Genomic DNA, 22,374 nt, shown 5'->3' on the forward strand with positions numbered 1-22,374 from the left:
CCTCCCCCTGATATGAGATAGATTTCGACGGAAACATGTCCTAAAAATGTGTCTCAATTTAAGACGAGTGTGACACTCAAACTGAATATAGAATTTAATTTTGTTTAACAGAAAGCATGTAGGTCATGTGAACTTTAAAGGGAGACAATTAGATTGGGTAAAATTGCGAGAATCCAGGATGGACGTGGATCTAGACTTGAAGATAAACACTCCCCCAATCTGCATGCCTGTTAAGAAAAATCTAGGAGCCTACAGGGTCGGGGATATGGTGATTGCATCTCCATATTGTACAAAAAAAAAGAAAACAAATCTGAACTAAGATTCATTTATTTTTTAACAATTGAAAACGACAGTCTGTTTCCTCTGTCTTCAGAATTATTCCCCCCCCCCTTTTTTTTCTTTTTTTTATGGTCACTCTATACGAGGTGAGACCGCATAATAATTATAACAAAAACTATTCTTGCGCCACCTTGTAGAGAGGCAGAAAAAGAAGATCTGAATAACACACTAAAAGTCGATGTCTGTAGCTGAAGGTGAGGCCTAACTATATAAAAGGTTTTTATCTTTGTTTATCTTTTCGAAGAAAAATGAATTTCTCATGTCAATGGGCAATTTATTAACTTGAACACAAGCACTATGGTTTCTTGGCTGTCATCATTCCAAAATGGTGCTGATCTTCCTCTCTATTTATCCAATCAGGGGCATCACGTATAAGGGGGGGACCCCCAATGTTTCAGAAATTCGGTAAAAAAAGATATTTGTTGTTAATTTACGTGTCGGTGAAGCGACGCTATTTTTCGTTTTGCTTAAAATTTCCCCCATAAGTTGACTTGAAATCACTGGAAAAAGAACGGTCCCAGTTGGTGAAAAAATGAAGTCATTTTAACAATAATATATACCAAATAAGTTGCTAAAAATGGCCTGTCATTTTTCAAAATCCATTGCCCACCACCAAACATTTTGGGTAGTGACTCGTCTCTAGCCTAGCCAACATATATATCATCCTCTGCTAGTAGAATCCCCCAAACACGTTTCGACATCAAAGGTCACATTTTCCCACGCCACAATTCGGTATATTGACACAGTATTCCTGGAATAAACCTGGATAATTATTTTCCTCATTTGACTCGTAGGGTTAGGATTAAACTATATTAAAAAAAAAATAATACCTAACGTTACGATTGTTTTTAGATGGCTTCAAACTTTCATAATTTTCAAAGTCATAAAGACAATTTAGATATCGCCAAGGGTTAAAACAAGCATTTGGTTCAATTATTATTATTCGTCAAGCGAAAAAGCAATAAGTCTGTTGTTGGGACAACTAATATGGCACAATGGATGACAACAGAGACAATTATGAAAACTTCAAAGCTTATCATATTCTGTACCCTATAATTTGTGTATGGGTAGATTTCGCTGCGCAAGTGAACCTGTTCATGTAGATGAATGTAGCTAATGCCTAATTTGGACTTGAAATAAGTCTTTATCCTCTCTCCCACTGGGTTTTTCTTCCTAAAAACCATCCTTTGCTTATCATTCCTGTTGCGAGCCTTAAATTTCATACTTTTTGGCTAGATAAATAAATCTCTTGTCAAATATAGGTGTATATTTAAGGAAAGCTAGGCGTTGTAAATTTGATTTTCTGGTGATTGCCTGAAAAGTAAAATCACAAAAATGATGAATTATTTTTTAAAAGAAACAGTATTCTCACTTACGAAAAAATAAGAAAGTGAATTGAACTGTCAAGAAAAAATCTGCAATTGAACTTGTGTTAGAAATGTTGATGAACATAATGAGCATGGTAAACGGAAGGATAAATTAACTCCATATAGTTTGTTTTTGCTTATTGATAATATAATACTCTTGTTTTACTCTCTGAGTTAGTGTTTTATTGATTCATGTGTTTTCCCCCATCATTACAGACCATTAACCATTTGCGGGGATGTGCCGCGCATTTATTGTAAGATTAATTAAAAATAAATAAACCTTACCAGCCACAGTATCTATTGAGTTTTCATGTTGCCACATTGCTCCATTAAACGGAATTTGTTTCTTTTTTGTAATAAAATAAATGCTTTTCTTTAAAAAGGAGCTTAAAAGAAGTTTAATTTCACCTTTGGCTAAAGGTTACAACTCTAAAAATGTAATTCATAATTTTCCACTACAACCGTGATTCCCAGCCTGGGACGCAGGCCACCGGTGGGGCATGACAATATTTGGGGTGGTTATGAACAGGACATGCACCCTTGAGCTGACTATTATCTAGAGCCTCAATGTTGAAAAAAAAATCATGTAAACGACCTTACATTCAAATTTATCTAAAGAACAAAAAAATAATAAATGATAGTATTGCAATAACGTTATGCATTTTATAAAAAGTCTTGTATTCAGACAATATTTCTTCATTAGATACCAAGTTAAGTTGCCCTTGATGCGAAAACACGAATAATTCTAAATAAGAAAATTTAAATATCACAAGGGGGCATCATAATTTTAGAATGTCTAGGTGGGAATGACCTAGAATCGTTTGGAAGCCACTGCTCTACAAGAAAGCGAAAAATCCTATGTTGCTGTTTCTTTGTGTGAAAATTAAATTTGGTGGGAAAGTTAAACCTAAGGAGATTGGATGTTGTCTTTATAGATGTAAATTATTCCCAAGAAGAAGGCTGTGCCTCTAGCTCTTTTTTAACTTATGTTTTTGAATATTTTCCTATTAATAACGTCCAATTAATCTCCATAATCTCTACGTTCTTAGAACATTACAAAAAAGGAAACAGAAATATTTTGTTCGGCATTTGTTGTGTGACTAATGGTTTTGTGACGAAAAAAAACTGTATGATCTCTCCGACTTTGTTACATCGGGCCATTATCTTTTAAATACCTGGCTGCAATCTTTATCAGTAATTGAGTCACATTTGGACATTACTTTGTTGTGTTGATAATGCCTGCATATATTGAAGACTTCGATAATCATGAATATTCAAATATATATTATGAAGATTTCACAAAATCGAGGAAACAGGTAATTTTTTTCTTTAGCTTATTGTATATTTTTACTTGTATTGTTCACCATATTGTGCAAATTTCATATGAAACATAAAATAAGTGACTTAAAGAATTTAGATAACTTTGATTATAATATACCTCATCATTTGATAAAAAACTATGCTGGGTATTTTGTTTTGGTTTTGATCATATGCACTGTTTTTCGAATACATTCTAGCAGGAAGATTAACTTAATGGAAATTTACCAAGTGGATTAAATTGGCTTGTAAACAAACAATTGGCTTGAAAAGCATTTTTTTTTGTCATTACGCTGTATTAGTTCATATTTGTGGGGTATTTTCTTGCGAACGTATAAAGCTACCATAGCATAGAACTTGATTTGGTTTATGCCCCAGAGTGACCCAGGGCCTCGGCTAGAGCTAGGTAGCTTTGTCTCCCGCCACCACCTAGCACATCTTCCCGCTCGTATTGCAGAAACTTGTTAGGTTGTAGAGGGCCGGCTGATGGGGCATCGGTAGCCCTGACTATATCCTTCTATCAGTAATAAGGATCTTGATGACGACTTTGGTGTTATTTTCATCAAACTTCTTATTTTGGACCAGAGGAAAAACAAGTTAGATGATTACTAAAAAATGACTCAGGGGTAAGGCCTTGGTTCTTTAACGAGTCAGTTTTTTTTGTTTTTTTTTTTAATCAGCGACATAAGGATTTTGTAGTTTGACACCAAAATTGTGTAAGGAAAACTTGCCCGGAAAACTTGTCCCGAAAATTTCGCCCTCAAGGAAGAGTCCACCCCCCTCCTGGAAACCGCACCCGAGGAAAAATTGTTCCTGGAAGAATGCTCTAAGCAACTTTACTAACCTTGATCCCTGCCCATTCCCTTTGGTGTGAGTTTACAGAAGCGATGTCATACCATACCAATGCTACAGCACAAACACAAAAAAAAAAAAAAAAAAAAAAAAAAAAAAAAAAAAAAAAAAAAAAAAAAAAAAAAAAAAAAAAAAAAAAAAAAAAAAAAAAGGAGACAGAAGGAGAAAAGGAAGACTGTTTTCCTAAATTAGTGATTAATATAGACCAGCACTTGAATGAGGCCTTAACCCTACTCATCCATACAATCACATAGGTCAAACAGCATAGCCACACACAATCAACCATAAAGAATAATCCATGGACAGGCAGTCATGTCGTCAATAAGTATAAGTCATCATTTACCAAACAATAGAAAAAATAATATAGACAAATAATTCAGAGGCAACACCCAACATAAGGGCTCATCAGGAGAATACACTGGCCTATATAGGGTTTCGCCACTCTAAATTCTCTACCCAGCACAGTGTTGTGGCTACCACAGAATATCCATGGCATCCCCGCGTCAGGTATCACCCCCAAAATACATGCCTATGAGAAAAAAAAAAACAGCAAATGTAAAACAACCAAGTAAAACCAAAAACAAGCTTATCCTGTTAATATATCCCTCCCTTTAGCAACAATAGGTAAAATAAAAATATTATAAATTTTACCAAATCACAAATATTAACACAATGCAAAAAACCTGAATGAACTAAACAATTATAGAATTCATCTTTACCATGTGGCTAATTTTTTAGAAAATCCGCTCAGTTAGAAACACAATTCAAAATAAATGGCGCTGTGACAACAAATCTCGAACCTCCGAAATTAGTTAAAAATTTCTTTAAGTATTTCTAGATAATTCTTTTGATATTTATTTAAAAGTTCGTTATAATGAAAACTAAATTTTTTAAATTGCCAAGTTAATTTATTTGCAGAAAAACCTCTTGATATCAATTTTTGGCTTAAGATTTTACATCTATTTTTAAAATCAATATAATTACTACAAATCCTTGCATAACGAAGTAACTGTGAGAAAAACGCTGAATATGTGATATTTGAGTGTATATTACTTTCAGGAAATGGGAAACTAATCACTTCAAAATCAAAATCATCCGTTTTATTATACATTTTAAAACTTAATTTATTATTATCACAAATATTAATATTTAAATCTAAGAAATGATCTTCATGACCAGCGCCATGACTAGGCTCAAGAATAAGCTCTGATGGATATATATTTTTAGAAATATCAATGAAATCCTTACAATTTAAGACCAAAATATCATCTAAATATCTTTTATTATTTGACAAAGCATGTTTTAAATTAATTGGATTATTCTTATCCATCATATATTTATATTCTACTTGACTTAAAAACAAGTCAGCTATAAATGGGCTGGCATTCCCCCCCATGGGAATTCCCATAATTTGCTTGTACAAATCACCCCCAAATCTTATATAAGTATTGTATAAAACAAATTCCAATAACTCAAAAATCATATCCAAGCTGTAACATCTCAAGTTAACTGTAGTACTAAAGCAGTTTGTCCATATGGCTTTTTTATTATAACTGTCCATTTTCAAGAACCTTTTACTAGATAAGAGGAAAGATTTCTTTATAACAGTTTTTAAATTATCAAACACTAAATTAAGTGATAAATTAGTATACATTGTCGCAAAATCAAAAGACTCAATTCTTTTAGCTGAAACCATTGTTAAAGAATCTATCACCTGCAGTGAATTATTAACACTCCAATATGGATTAAAATTCGAAAATTTTTTAATACCAGAACAATAGGTTTTAAGTTTATTTACAATTTCCTTTAAAATTAAAGAGAGATCAGTAGCAGCAATGCGGGTTGGACATTTAGCTGCTCCAGCAATAAACCGTGGTTTAGGGGGATTCTTATGAAATTTTACAGTCCACAACAATTTATGTTCATTTTAAATTTTAATTTTGCTCCTTACTTTAAGTTGAAACAACTTGTTTTTTTTTTAATTTAATATCTGGTCGAGTTTTAAATAACGCCATGAAATCCGCCTTCCCCTCAATGGAAAACTCCCCTTTTCCACGGAAAGATCCTCCCGCGTAATCTCCCTACCAGAAAGATCCCTCAGAAAAATATCTGTATACTTCCCAATAACCAATACTATATGTGAACTATGGGGAAAGTTCATGGCTTGCAGCCCTTCCCCGTAGACTGATGGGAGTCAAATCATCCTCAAAGACATAGTTAGTAGATATTTCGACTAGGGCTGAACAAAATGGCTATCTCAAAATTTTGATCAGGTGACGTAGCTGAAAAGGGGCGTAGGAGGGGGCTAGCTGCCCTCCAATATTGTTGGTCACTTAAAAAGGGTACTAAAACTTTGAATTTCGGATCAGTGAGCCCTCTCTTGACCCTGTAGGATTACTGGCTCAATACAATCACTACTGGGGAAAACAAACAAACAAACAAACACACATCAATGATCATTCTTCTGGCAAAAAATACAAAATTCCTCATTTTTATATATAGGAGCTTGAAGCTTCTACAGTACGGTTCTCTTATATAACTGAATTTGATGTTGTGATTTTCATTAAAAATTACTTGATTTGTTGAGAGTGTCCCCCCTTTTTTCGGAAATTGGGCAAATTTTCTCAAGCTCACAACTTTCGATGATTTACATTAAATTCGAAGAGTTCTATATATTCTGAATAAACAGCAAACTTAAATTCTTTTGATGGATTTATGTGTATCTAATTCTTTGATGTCATCAAGACTCTGTTTCTTAGAGTTTGGTAACTATTGGGCCGCATCGCTCCTTACTTACAGTTCGTCACCACGAACTGTTTGATTGTCTAGTATCTAGTCGGGTGGTAGTATTATTGTTTTTACTAGGTCGTATGACTTTAATATGCATTTGAAGGCGCGATCAGTAATTCACTAGATGAATTTTTATTTTATTACATGATGAATTTTATTTATTACATTTATTTTATTTTATTATCCTATTGGTCTGGGCACGACAATGTGCCTGCTAAGCGTTATTTTCATAATTCCCCCTCCCACACATTGTTTTTCGGGGGGGAGGAGGAAGTGGCAGTAACAAAAAAAAATGATAACTTGAATAAGAAGTGCCTAGAATTTTGTAAAAATTAGGAATTTCGGGGGTCTCTGGGCCCTGGGTCAGTCCCCTGAGCATGTCCCTGCCTCCTTGGTTAATTGAAGCCTCAAAAAAAACCTCCTTTATACGCTTTTAATTGAGAATTATCCAGCATTAAAGATTATTTTACATGTTCTTAGACTAACGAGAAACTTATAAAAAGCTCCTGCTCTCTGCTTTACTAAAATGATTTTGCAAAATAAATTCATTTTATGTAGTTTTTTTAATATGGAATACAAAATAAATTTGGCTTCTGTAAACTAGTTCATCTTTTATATACTAATTTAATTTTACAGAGTTATATTTTAATTCCGGATAAGTTATATTTTTAAACCTTTTCACCCCAATTTAGGGTCTTTGAGGTAGATGAAATGGATTCATAACTGTGTTTCAGTTACTGGTTTTGCTTCGTTCCAAATATACTGTGGTAGCGTATTTATTGCTATGGCCACTAAAAAAATACATTACTGCACATGAATATTCGAGGGGAGCCACACATGAATAAAACGGTCTTGTGAAATAAATTCATATTTTTTATGAAAGTGTAATCTGAAGAGCAACAAGGAACTGTAAAAACATACACAAAAGTCTTTAATTCAGATCTTTTGTACAAGTCTTTACTGCACTTTGTTACGCTTGTTGGTCTATTGGTGGGAATAGTTGTATCTCTTAATATTTTATGTTATTACTATGACCGATCGATAAATGCATTACTGTACATAAATTCTGATGGTAAAACCAGGAATAAAAATGTCTTGTGAAATTTATTTCCCAGGTAATTTTTGTGTGACCTGCAACTAAAGACAGTGAAGAGAAGACTGATTAGTCTTCAATATGATCTACTATTTTACTATTTTTATTTTGAGCTATCAACAATAGTTTACCAAACATTAGCGCTCATGATAAAAACGTGAATGAACAAAACTGGCTTGCGAAATCTACTCATTTTTTTTTACATGAAATTTTACTGTGAAGCGCAACCAAAGACAGTGAAAACATATGTAAAATCCTTTTCTCATTTTAGATTTTTTTGAAGGTCTTTGATGTATTTTGCAACACTTGTTGGTCCATTGATGGGAATATTTTTATGCCTTTAATATCTCTTTCTTTTTGCTATGAACAATGACAAATGTAGTACTGCAAATGAATGCTCACAATTAAAGCAGGAATGAACAAAACTGTTGTGGAACTAAATTTATTGCCCATGAATTTTTTTTCAGAGGTGCAACTAAAGAGAGTGGAAGGTGTTTAGTTTTCACTTTCCTTAAACACTAAAGTCCTTTAAAATAAGATCTTTGTAAAACTCTGTTTATTTTACTACGCTTTTTAGTCCATTGATTAAGATGTGTTTGTTTCCTGCTACGCCTTTATGGCACTGTATGGCTCATTTTTCACTGTAGTTTCTGCTTGACTTGGGAAAATTGGCCCCAATTTTCCCCGCAAGGATTTTGACGAAATTACGCATTTGTTCACTGTCCTTGAAAGTAAAAGCCATTTTCATTATAACATTTTGAAAAGTTGTTTTTTGCGTCCCCTCCCCTTACAGCCTATTGTTAGGGACTTCTTTTTTTATCTCACTTTGTTGATATACTACACAAAAAATAAAACAAAATAATTTCAATCGAAACAAAATAAGTCGCTTTTCCTTAAAACGAGTAAGCTATTCACAAAGCCAAATCTGTTAATATATTTTTCATTGTTTTTTTTTTTCATATAGAGTTTGCTGTCAAATCGCTTGGTTAACTCTTGATTATTCGCATTTGTAAAGGAATTTTCCACAAGCTTGGATTTACGTCCCAAAATGAAAAAAAAAATATACCGAATTCTAAATAATTTATTGTAGCTCATTTTTCGAAATTGAAGCCTAGACGACTAATGTAGTACAGTTTAGATAAGCAATATATATTCTCTCTTAAGTTTTTTCAGTTCGGCTTTGGTAATTCAGAAGACGGTATGCATCAATATTTCCCTGGCTGCAATCACTGGACTTAGAGATCTTCGCTTTTCTTTTTAATTACTTTGTATCTTCTTAATGACTCATGGAAATTGTAGTCTTAAATACAAAAATCGTTTTGGTGCATTTTGGATGCTAGAGAAACTCTCTTTATACTCAACTACATCTACTGCTAATAATAGCTTACCGGAGCACCAAACCGTCAATTTAGAAATTACCGTCTTTGAAATTGCCGAAGCTGAGTTATCCTTTTATGCTGAAGGTTTAGGACCGATTTTATTATTATTATTATTATTTTTTTTTTAGAAAAGATGGAATCTTGGGGGTATTTTCCTTTCTGTGTACTTAATCCGACGGAAAACACATAACGCATTATTACTTGCAAATCCTTAAAAACAAGTTTGGATTGACATTGGCTTTTTACGCATAGTTCTTGCTACTTCAATTTATTGATTCTATAGTACAAGTGTTAAAATCAACGAACAACTCACATCATTCATTAATCATGGTTGTTATTGTGAAATATAACCGAGCAAGTGTTTTCGGATATTCATCTTTTTTCTCGAGACATCTGTTGTGTTTTCGCAAGCTTCCTTATGATAACTGACCTGTTTGGAAAAAAATATATTAATTTCTACTAGAGTGCCATCTACTTAAGATGAAGTACGCTTGAATGTATTTTAAGATGGCAGATGATGAGCTAATTTTCTTTTTATCTCAATTCATTCACAAATTACGTAAAATATCATATAAAAAATTCTTTACGAAACTATGCTAGTATCTCAAAAGTTATATTTGTGTTTTTTTTCCAAGACGAGTTTGTATTTTAGTCTATAAATATGCGTGAACTTTTATTATAGGTGTGCTTAATTTTAAAACATTGAGGTCTCCCAAAAGTTGTTTATGGGAAGCTTGGGGTACAGTCTTTTTTTTTAGTTTTTGAACTTCGTTTGATCTTTTCGGCCCCAAGGTGTTTAGTGAGGGAAACCTCTGTCGTAAAAATAGTGTCTGGCGTATCTCCCTCGAGGAAGCCCACTCTCCCTATATCCTGATTTAAATAAGAAAAAAAAGTTGTGCAGTTTTTTTTTTTTTTTTTTTTTTTTTTTTTTTTTTTTTTTTTTTTGTAAAAAGATACAAAAGGGAAGGTATTTTTTCAAACTCTTGGGGTAAATTATCCTCTTCCAATTGACATATCTGGCAAGTAAAGAGGCCAGAAGCTCTTTTTCTAATTCCTGGGTGCCTAAAATGAATACCAAGAAGTTTTACAAACCACACAAATACAACTAAGACAAATTATATACCATTCACCAATGATTTTTTATTATATAGCACACTTTTATATAATGTTCTGAATTTGACTTTGATTTTTATTTGGTTTTACTAAGATAATAAAAGCAATATTTGTAATATCTCTCAACAACCGTCAGGGAAACCCTTTGGGTTGACTGTGATGGCATTTTCCATCCTTCTGTCCTATTGTTTATTCAAAACTTCTCTTATAAACCAAAAAAAAAAATAAGAAAGTTACATAAATCGAATAAACCTGGAAATACTACTTGATCTCATCCAGCAAACAACCAAATGTAAATCCCTCCCATTGAGTTCTTGGCGGCTTATTAGTCGTAAGTTATTTAGTCTTTTACAAAAATAGACTATAATATTAAGGAATCTACAAAATCCTTTTCTAATGCAGCTTTTTCAATTCTTCTTCTTCTCTTTCTTCTATACTGTGGTTTTTGGTCCATACTAAAGTATCCTGCAAGTAACTCCTTTCTTCATTTCCTTTTCATTTTATAGAAAATAAATTTACTACCTTCATATATTTCTTGCATAATTTTCCTACATTTTCTATCACTACTCTTTCATTTCTAACATTAAACTACTCAGATAAAATCTCAATTAAAAACAAAAGCAAAAAAAAACTTCCTTCCGCTATCAAATATATTAACTCAGTGTTCCATAGCCACTATACTCTATTTTTCTCCCTCCGCCTATTTGCCCTTTTCTTATAGCCCAAAGAAAAGAAAATCATTTACTGAGGTTTCAATCAGTTAATTTATTTTACACAATGATCCTCCTTTATTTCTTTCTTGCCCATAACAGCAATGGGCTGCTCCCTTCTCACTATACTAAACCATTTTGTAGTTTTTTAGTCTTAAGTCATATTGTTAAGTTGTTTAGTTTAAATGATTTAAAATTAAGTTTTAGCTTTATTTGTAAATCTTTTAACATTTATTTGATACTTTACACCATTTAACTTTACCACTTAACGAAAAAAAGGAAAAAAAAGTGCAAGCCAAGCCTTTACATCAAGTTATTTTTTACTGCGTTGAAAGCAATCCTGTTGTGTCCTTAGCTGGATAAAGCATGTTTAAATATATCGTATGAATCTTTGAGCAGAAGCTGATTTTTCAATCTTTTTAGCGAACAATAACAGTTAAAGTTCTTGATCTGCTCTTTACTTTTCGTAGAAAAACTTGTGCTTCGAATAGATAATCTATAATAATTTAAAAAGGATGATTCGTACCAAGTACCAAGATTTAAAATGTAAGATTTAGATTTTAAAATTTTTTGCTTCGTGAAGGTTTTGATTTAAGATATTTGAGAAATGTCGTTAGATTTAGGTGCTGATAAACAGAGTATAAATGAAACCTTAAGATAAGATTAACAGATCAAAAAGACCCTTAAAGAATTTGATTAAAGTTTAAAAAGTATTTGTATAGCTTTTCTTTAATATGAACAAAAGATTAGTTAAGATATATTTCGTTTTGATACTTCACGTCATCTAACATTGTTTGGAATTTTGCTCGATAGATGGCTGTCCCATGCAGAAATCGTCCGTAAAAGGAAAGAGAAGAAGTAGAGAAACTATGTATATTCCTTTGTGCTGGGGGGGGGGGTAATGTACTTAGCCAAAGTCATACGGATTAAGACACAGGGCATATATAAGAAAGACCCCCTCCCTCCAAGCCTTGTCCAAGCACGGCTTAAGGTTAGTCGCATTTCGTATGAGGCTTCAATATTAAAAGCCAAACCATTAATATTTTCTAAACCTTAGGCAAAACATGGGATCACTATCAAGTAGCGTACTAAGGGCTTGCTTTTTCTCTAAGTATGGCTCATTGACTGAAATATTTCTAACAGAGAGCAATGATGCATGTTCGAGAAATTAAAACAGTTTTTTTTTTCTTCATAAATCTATCATCTCATTTACCTTTAAAAAGGGTATCGCATGAAAAAGCTTTCATAACTGTTTGAAAAAGGAGGAAACAGCCTTGAAAAGGTTAGCGGTTTTTGTTAGAATTTCACTAGGAAATTCAACATGTCTGAGAATTCTGGAGTGAGGGTTTCAGGCTTCTATCTGCAAAAATGAGAAATTTCCTTGTTCTTTGAGAAGGATGAAGCCATTATAGTATTTATTAGCTGTTTTTTTTTTCCAGGGTATGACTGGTAGGGGCTTATTCGAATGGCTCATGTAGAGCTCGATTGCCCTTTTTAAGTCTGGTTTTATTTTGCGGTTTAATTCTTGGTACTTACGACTTTTTTGGATTATTATAAGTTATCTCTTCGAAGCCAAAGTTCTTCTACGAAAAGTAAGAAGAGACTCTAAAACTTCAATCTGTTATTGTTCGCTAAAAAGAATGGGAAATCAGAATATTCACCTGCACCTTTTGAAGGGCAGTTACGATTGCCTGGTTCATAGTTCTTAAGTTCTTTCACAGTGCCACCCCCCTCCCTCCCCCAGTAATTTTTTTAAATGTCGTAAATTGTTTCAAATAACGAGCCCTTGCATTAATCCGCTCCGGCCTTCTGTGAAAAAAACTTAGTTCCTTTTTCGGCTATGACACGGCTCATGATGTTTAATATCTCTTCTTGATGCTTGAAAGTAAAACAGTTCAAAATAGGGATGACACCTTTTTATTGACAGTGAATAGATATAAAATTATTTAACTGGATATTTCGAACACATATACAGTGTTCATCATCAGCAGTAAACTAAAAGACGTGAATAAAAATAAACAAAATTTATACCTAATACCTTTTCGGTTCCGGGTCATTAGAATTATCTGACATACTAGCTGTTGGGGTGGCGCTAGTAGCCCCCCCCCCCCCCCCCCTGCGAGCGTAAGTCGTTACGCGCCATATTAGTTACGCGCCATTGTAGTTGTGTCCCCATGTCCCACCTGTGAATATATATATATATATATATATATATATATATATATATATATATATATATATATATATATATATATATATATATATATATATATATATATATATATATATATATATAAACTACGTAAAACATGTAAATATACAACATTCTTTGCTGTCCCATTGTCTGTCCATATAAATAGATTGTCAGGTTTCATAATAATTGTCCATGGGAAAACAATCCGTATTCAGATCTATACCGCATTTTTCTAACGATTGCCCTTGATCTTTGTTGATGGTGATTGCTAATCGAACATTCCCTGTGTCCCCGTCGTCATTTATATATTCCCCTGTACCCCCGGCGTCCCCGTTGTAGTTGTGTCCCTGTGTCCTGGTCGTCATTTATATTCCCTGTGTCGCGGGCGTCATTTGTGTCCCGGTATCCCAGTCTGTAATCTCTCTTTGAGTGTCCCGGTCGTCATTTATATTCCCTCTGTCCCGGTCGTCATTTGTGTCCCGGTGTCCCGGTCTGTAATTTCTCTTTGAGTGTCCCGGTCGTCATTTATATTCCCTGTGTCCCGGTCGTCATTTGTGTCCCGGTGTCCCGGTCTGTAGTGTCATCTTATAATGACGTCATATACAAATCCTTATGAACTTATAATTACGTCAAATGCAAACCCACAAACAAACAAACATGCATATATACAACTTATTTTTATATATATAGATACAGTTTCTTCTTTAGTTTTTTTTTCTTTTTTAGTTTTTTTCTTTTTTTTTTTTTTAGTTTCTTCTTTTTATTGATTTGTTTTCTTCAATTTGTCAATGTTCATTCTAACATTGACACTTGGAAAAATCTTTACTTGCCAAGCATGCTAAAGCTCCAACAATTTATATTAAACCTCAAAATTTGGGGTATCTGCTTTAAGGTTTTCGAATTACTTTAATCTATTGTCAAAATATTTCGAAATATTTATGCAGTTTCCAGTTTTTATATTCTAGTTTGTTTTCTTTTATATATATAGAAGATATAATCTGGCGTAACAGACAAAGTGTAACAGACATAACAGACAGACAACTTATTTTTATATATATAGATTACGTGGACAGATGTCATAGCTCTTAGGTGAGGTGATATTTACTTTATTTGACCTCAGTAAATTATCATAAATTGAGTTCAATCCAAATTCACCTGTATCTCTGTTTATTGAATTATTCTTGAATAGAATTTTTTTAATTTCGATTGTTTCCCTGAAAATTTGCTTTAAACCTTGGTCCCTAGAAAGAATTTTCTAATGAACCGGAACCGAAAAGGTCAAAGAGATCTGCCTCCGCTGTTGCATTGAAAAAAATAAGAGCAATAAACTATATGTAATTAGTTTATTAGGTATAAATTTTGTTTATTTGTATTCACGTCTTTTAGTTTTACTGCTGATGATGAACACTGTATATGTGTTCGAAATATCCAGTTAAATAATTTTATATCAATTCACTGTCAATAAAAAGGTATCATCTCTATTTTGAATTGTTTTACTTTCGTCATGGAAAGGCAGTGTAGTCTTTGAAGTTATCTTCTTGATGCTCTTCCAGTTAAAAAGCACACAAATGTCATTCTGTAAAATTCTAAATATCTATGTTATTACACATGAGCCTTTCAGACACCAAATATACTATTTCCTTAAAATAATCTTGAAAAAAAATTCGCGTATATTCCCCCCCCCCTTCCAACGGGAAAATATTACGCAGAACAATAAGAGAAATCGTAAGAAACGAGTTTATTTAGTCAGTGAGAAAAGAAGAGACATGTAAATGTTTCAGCCGAAATCTTGCTCAGATTCCCTCTGTGCAAAAAGAAAAACAGATCAAACTAAAAAAAAAGTGAAGTGTCACCTTCTCATTTGAATGGTAAAAGGGGATAGAAAAAAAAAATTGAATGGTTGATCAAACTTACATCTGAGAATTTAGTTTTTGTAAGGTTTTTCTTAGGCTAATCTTATTTCCTGGATTGGAAGGATCTGGATTGTCATTCGATTCGGAATCCCCTCCCTCGTGGATGTACCAAGTTCAAATATAACTTGTTGTGCTTGCTATGTTGGTTCAATCTAGGCTGGGTTTGCCCAAGCCTTGACTTAACTCATAGATTATTTTTGAACCTGAACTTCTTTTTTTTTACAATATGTCCGGAAAAAGGTAATTAAAAACAACAAGTGCCATTCAGAATGTGAACGGTGCGCTCACAAGATGAAACTTGTGTTTTATGATTTATTATTGAAGAGATCATTGATTTTCATTGTTCTATCCAGTTTGTTCATGTGTTTTTATACAATTTTTTCCCGCCTAATTCTTTTGTATGAATTGAGTTGGTTACTGGCAATGATTCCTGAAAGGTTATCGTAGGTCATGTTTTTACTTTTTATTACGTTTTCTTTCATAAGAGAATATTTTTCTTTGCGCAGAACCATGCGCTGTTCATAAAGCTTTTTTTGTCTTGTCCAGAATTTGGAGAAGAATTCCAGACAGTTGCTTGATGACCAGGCATGACGTCAATTGGTGAAGAAAATAAGTTGAATTTTCGAAATTTGTTATTCTCGTTGAATAACACTAGTAATAAGTTAAATGATAACTTGAAAAAGAGTTCGAATAATCCTAGTGTTGTCAATAACAATTATATTCAACAGAAAAAAAATGAAAGGTCGTATTTCAGCTGGCGGAAAAGCCATCACAAAGAAGAGAAAACAAAACAGCAAGGAAACCTGGTATGTTTAATACCATATTAAGACTTGCTTGTTTCAGTATTCTTAGTCGAAGCAGGCGCTTAAGCTTGGAGTTTTCCGGGTGTTGTCCCTGAATTTTGCATTTTTCACAATTATCTATGTAATTATCTTGCAATTTTCCTATTTTATCCCCCCCCCCACCAGAATACTTTCCGGAAATGTATAAGCGTACATACCTGATAAAAAAGCCATATTTTCGGATGTATTTGGTCGCACCACTGACCTTGTTTGATGTTGAACTAGCATCAACTAGCGTACCTGCTTATAGAAGGGGGAGGGGGGGTTGCTGGGAAAATTATCTACTTTGGTCCATATGAGAGCATACCAGTTGCCTAATTTTTAACAAATGTATGAAAGTATTTGAAAGTCGGGATGTTCTGTCCTTTTTTAAGCATTTAACACCTTTCTCTGTTGATTAATCCCCTGGTAACTTACCACCTAACACATGAGTTGCTTGGTGATGAAGATAAGTTTAATTTTATTTCTTTTCCGCCTTCATAATGATAGCATCAATACGTTAATCGAGAATTCGATTAAAACCATTCATGATGGGTGTTTGTAACAGGGGTACAATCCAAGTACTGGTTTCTATCGTATTTAGTGTGCCTTTTTTAAGTACGATAGAAATCGAGGTGTGGGGTACAACTGCCACATCAATTGCTTTGAAAAGATATTAGCTTGTATTAAATTCAAGAAAAGTGGGTCATGGTAGCGGCTGGTGAAGCAGCTAGTGCAATCTAGTGATGATCGAACCACTGTCTGTTGCAACCGAAATTTGGAAAACATGATTTTCGCCATTAGAAACTGTCTAATGGCGAATATCTTTTAGAAAACATTAATTTGGAAACAGTAGGTTTTGTTGGTATTCAATAAGTTAGTAATTCACAATTTCGAAAGGAACTTTTGAGGATACCAAAATGTCCTAAAACCCGTCGAACATGCCGCAAAACGTAATACAAATGCATCATTGAAATTCTCGTTCTCAAAACTCTGAGCCGAAGTTTTACAGTCCTCTGTTTTGAAAAATAACGAAAATCACATATTTGATTTGGCAAGCACTGATGTTTCTCCTTATTCTCTGTTTTTACTCAGGGTGTTGCATTGAACCATTGATATTATATCAGAAGAGGGCTCATTTCAACGAAAATGAATATATTTAGTGTCCTTTTCAGTCACAAAATAAATCACGTCACAGTTAAGGGCAGTTTTTTGGTGCCGTAAAGCCCAAGTTTTGCATAATTCTACAGATACGACATTATTTGTATTGTAGTTCCGTATTTTCAGTATTATTATGATTTTTTTGGTTTTTGTTTGTTTTATATTCTACTTTACTCTTTAAATTCCTTAAATTTTTAAATATTTAGTACAAGAATGGATAAGCTATGTAGAGGGTGATGGGAGGGCTGGAACTGTTAATTTGATTCTCGCTCAATACTGAGTGTTAGTGTTCCGTTGGTTAGTTTTTCCTTCTTTTCTCCTAAAAGCCGTCCATGGGCCCCTCTCCCCAACTTATTGAGGACTCGCTTTGAAAAGGACTGCAGACAACGTGTAAACGTGTCGCGGATGAAACATTTAGCTCTAGAAACGCACTTCTTTGAAGTTCATCTGAAAAAAACAAAACAAATAAAAACAAGAATAAACACGCCTTCATCAGAAAGTCAACTGTTATATATTTTCTTTCATTTTATTTGACAGATGTATTTAAATTCAGGTGCTCGACTGATTTTAAGTTGTTCAGAGTTCTTTATTATTGATTTTTTTTTTTTATTTGACTCTCGTTTTTTTTTCTATTCTTGAGCTGTTCTAGAATTTGAACTAATTGAACTATGAGATATATTAACCGGAACGAGAAGTCACACTAATCAGTTTTTTTTCGTAAACTAGAAATAAGTTCTTTTCTTAAAATAGTGGTTGCTGACACTTTGCTGAAAATGAGTAATTTTCGATATTTCGTTGAGAGCATGAAGATACATTTTTTTTTCGTTGAGAGCATGAAGATACATTTTTTTTTTGTTTTTTTTGTTTCTTTTTGTTTTTTGTTTTTTTTTTGCGAAACATTAATAGTTTTGTACCTGTTTGCCTTGAAGTTACTTTTTTGGGGGGAGGGAGGGGAAGCGTTTTTGTTCAGATGCATATACTTTTAATATCTCTTTCCCAAATATGTATATAGTAGCTTCGCCGCTGGGCCTCGGCACTCGGCACGTGGCAGGCGCCTATATACGGATTCTCATTGTCGCTTGTCTTCTAACCGCAGACAATTTGAGACAAATTGCTGTCTTTTCATACTGTTTCTTTTCACAGATGTTTGATTATAGAAGCAAGTTTGATTTCTAACAATGATATCTGCTAAACTTCAAACTTTATCAAGGTTTTTGAATTTTTGTAATCTCTTGTTAAAATAAGTACAAATATTTTTGCAATTACCTGCCGCCTGGCCCTGTCATTCGGCACGCGGCAGGCTTCTATATATGGATTCTCATTGTCGCTTCTAGCCGCAGATAATTTGCTATCTTTTCATACTGAAGTCTTATTAAAGACATTTGATTATTAAATCAAGCCCGATTTCTAGCAACGATATCTACTAAGCTTCAAACTTTTGATTTTCTATTTTAAGGTTTTTGAATTGTTGTAATCTCTTGTTAAAATGTCTGCAAATCTATATATATAAAAATAAGTTGTTTGTCTGTCTGTCGACTGACGTCATGTTTGTGTGTCGACTGACGTCATGTTTGTCGACTGAAGTCATTATAAGGATTGAGCTGTATGTCGTCATGAAGTTGTTTGTCACAGACGATGGGACAGCAAAGAATGTTGTATATTCGCAAGTTTTACGTAGTTAAAAACACACATATATATATATATATATATATATATATATATATATATATATATATATATATATATAAATATATATAAATATATATATATATATATATATATATATATATATATATATATATATATGTATATATATATATATATATATATATATATATATATATATATATATATATATATATATATATATATATATATATATATATATATATATATATATATATATATATATATATATATATATATATATATATATATATATATATATATATATATATATATATATATATCTATATTCACAGGTGGGACATAGGGACACAACTACAATGGCGCGTAACTAATATGGCGCGTAACGACTTACGCGCGCGGGGGGGCTTGGGGGGGGGGTGAAGCTTCCCCACCAACTAGGTGTTGGGGTGGCGCTTCGCGCCACCCCAACAGCTGGTACTTTTATAATTACCAGTATTTTGCTCTTTACGCAATTTAACGTCTTGTCATACTGTGTTTTTTTTTCAAACATATTCGATTATTAAAGCAAGTTCAATTTCTAACAACGATTTCTACTAAGCTTCAAACTTTTTTTTTTTAAGGTTTTTGAGTTGTTATAATCTTGTTAAAATATATACATATATTTTTGCAATCACCAGTTTTATGCTCTTTACGCAGTTTAATGTCATTTCATACTAAAGTCTTTTCAAAAATGTTTGATTATTGAAGCTATTCCGATTTGTAACAACGATATGTACTAAGCTTGAAACTTTTGGTTTTCTCTTTTAAGGTTTTTGAATTGTTCTATTTCCTTGTCAAAATATCGAATCGTCATTTGTAGTAAATGCAAACTTTCGTCTTTGGGCCTTCCTGCTGACATTATATAGCTGGTTGTGTTCAAACCTATAAGCTTAATCACGTAAGCGAGTGGATTTTATCAACAAAAAAAGAAATAATAATTTTCAGGTATTTTCTAGTTTGAATTAAAATATTAAAATTATTGCTCAAGCACCGTTAATATTTGTGCAGTACACATAATTACTTTAGCGATTCTGAACCGAACTTAAAAAAAATTCAACTTTTTTTCATGTCTTAAAAAGACACTTCTTATACTTAAAAGAAAAGAAATTCAGTAATGATTCTATTGTATCAGATTAACGACGCTTCTTGACTACTAAGGTCCCTGCGTCGGCCATGCAATCTTTTTCTAACTACGATTTCTATAAAGCTTCAACCTTCTGTTTTTCTTTTTAAGGTTTTTATGGCACTTGGTATCTACCAAGTGACATATAGCGATCGCAAATTCTGTCGGTCGGTCGGTCTGTCTGTCTGTCCCGGTTTTGCTAGTTTAGGCACTTTCAGGCAAGCTAGGACAATGAAATTTGGCAGGCGTATCAGGAACCAGACCAGATTACATTAGAAATTATCGTTTTCCCGATTCGATCATCTGGGGAAGTGGGGGGGACGGTAAATCAGAAAGATTAGAAAAATGAGGTATTTTTAACTTACAAATGGTGATCGGATGATGTTATTTAAATTTGATGTTTGGAAGGACATCGTGTCTCAGAGCTCTTATTCTAAATCCCGACTGGATCCGGTGACATTGGAGGGAGTTGGGGGGGGCCTAAAATTTTGGAAAACGCTTAGAGTGGAGGGATCGGGATAAAACTTGGCGGGAAAAATTAGCACAAGTCCTCGATACGTGATTGAAATCACCGGAACGGATCCGCTCTCTTTGGGGGTTGGGGGGTGGGTTAATTCTGAAAAATTTGGAAAAATTAGGGATTTTTAATTTACGAAAGAGTAATCAGATCTTAATGAAATTTGATGTTTGGAAGAATGTCGTCTCTCAGAGCTTTTATTTGAAATCCCGAACGGATCAGGTGACATTGGGGGGAGTTGGGGGGGCCTAAAATCTTGGAAAACGTTTAGAGTGGAGGGATTGGGATGAAAATTGGTGGGGAAAAAAGCACAAGCCCTAGATACGTGACTGAAATAACCGGACTGGATCCACTCTCTTTGGTGGAGTTGGGAGTGGGGGGTAATTCGGAAAAATTAGAAAAAATGAGGTATTTGTAACTTACGAACGGGTGATCAGATCTTAATGAAATTTTATATTTAGAAGCATCTTTTGCTTTAGAACTCTCATTTTAAATCCTGACCAGATCTGATGGCGTTGGGGGGAGTTGGAGGGGGAAACCAGAGTTCTTGAAAAACATGAAAATCGATGTATCTTACGAATGGGTGATCGGATCTTAATGAAACTTGATATATAGAAGAATCGTATGTCTCAGATGCTCCATTTTCAATTCGAATTGGATCTGGGGACATAAAGGGTTGGAGGGGGGAAACAGAAATCTTGGAAACCGGAAATCTTGGAAAACCTTTAGAGTGGAGAGATCGGGATGAAACTTGATGGGAAGAATAAGTACAATAAATAGATACGTGACTGACATAATTGAGACGGATATTCTCTTTGGGGGAGTTGAGGGTTATTGATTTGGAAAAATTAGAAAAACTGAGGTATTTTTTAACTTAATATCGGGGGACCGGATCGTAATAAAATTTGATATTTATAAGGAACTCATGTCTCAGAGTCTTATTTTAAATCCCGACCAGATCTATTGACACTGGGGGGAGTTGGAGGGGGAAACCGGAAATCTTGGAAAACGCTAAGAGTGGAGAGATCGGGATGAAACCTGGTGGGAAGAATAAGCAAATGTCTTGGATACGTGATTGACGTAATCGGACTGGATCTGCTCTCTTTGGGGTAGTTAGGGGGTGGGGTTCAGTGCTTTGGCGACTTTGGTGCTTCTGGACGTGCTAGGACGATTTGTAGGCGTGTCTGGGAGATGCACAAATTGACTTGATAAAGTCGTTTTTCCCGATTCGACTATTTGGGGGGGGGCTGAAGGGAGAGGAAAAATTTGAAAAATTGAGGTATTTTTAACTTACGAGTGGGTGATCGGATCTTAATTTAAATCACGACCGGTATTAAGCCTCTGATTTTCCTTTTAAATCAATCTATTGATTCTTAGAATTTTGCTAGAGCTCATACCATATGAGCTCTTGGCTCTTCTGACCTTGTCACAAGTGCCATGTGAGCTCTTAGCTCTTGTTGAATTGTTGTAATCTCTTGTTAAAATATATACAAATATTTTTGCAATTACCAGGTTTTGTTCTTTACGTAATTTAATGTCTTTTCGTACTGAGGTCCGTTAGAAGATATTTGATTATTAAAGCTTGTCCGATTTCTAATAACGAAATGTACTAAGCTTCAAACTTGGTTTTATTTTTTTTAGGTTTTTGAATTGTTTTAATCCCTTGTCGAAATCTATGAAAATATTTTGCAATTACCAGTTTTTTTCTCTTTAAGTAATCTAATTTAAGCTTCTCCATACATGAAAATCTTCAATTTTTCCACATAGTGTGACAACTGTGACAACGTCATTACCGTACTGCTGTATGTAAAAATGACGTCACTCGTATAATTTTTTTCCCTAAAATTAAGGCTCTTGTCGAATTTTTTCAAACTTCTGACCTATTTAGATCGTTTTTTTTTTGCGCCAAAATATCTCAGGATGCCAATTTTCTTGAAAAAATAATCAGTTGTTTTCGAGAAAAAAACATGCATAAATGCATACAAACACAATTATT

At 33.6% G+C, this 22,374-nt stretch overlaps 1 protein-coding gene across 5 annotated transcripts in view; it reads left to right on the forward strand.

Moving 5' to 3' along the window:
• LOC136037132 (serine/threonine-protein kinase 26-like) overlaps window positions 1-22,374 on the forward strand; it is a 170,276-nt gene that overhangs the window by 22,351 nt on the left and 125,551 nt on the right. Inside the window, exon 2 of one of the 5 annotated variants that reach the window (XM_065719624.1) lies at window positions 2,756-3,022. The exons of 2 other annotated variants lie outside the window; for them this stretch is intronic. In XM_065719624.1, coding sequence (XP_065575696.1) covers window positions 2,942-3,022 — 81 coding nt within the window. In that variant the 5' untranslated portion in view covers window positions 2,756-2,941. Of the gene's footprint in view, window positions 1-411; window positions 3,023-15,639; window positions 15,874-22,374 lie in introns of those variants that run through there. 2 more of the 5 variants (XM_065719623.1, XM_065719622.1) reach the window with 2 other exon arrangements.

This window comes from Artemia franciscana, chromosome 16 (genome assembly GCF_032884065.1).
Source record: "Artemia franciscana chromosome 16, ASM3288406v1, whole genome shotgun sequence".
NCBI classification, from domain to species: domain Eukaryota; kingdom Metazoa; phylum Arthropoda; class Branchiopoda; order Anostraca; family Artemiidae; genus Artemia; species Artemia franciscana.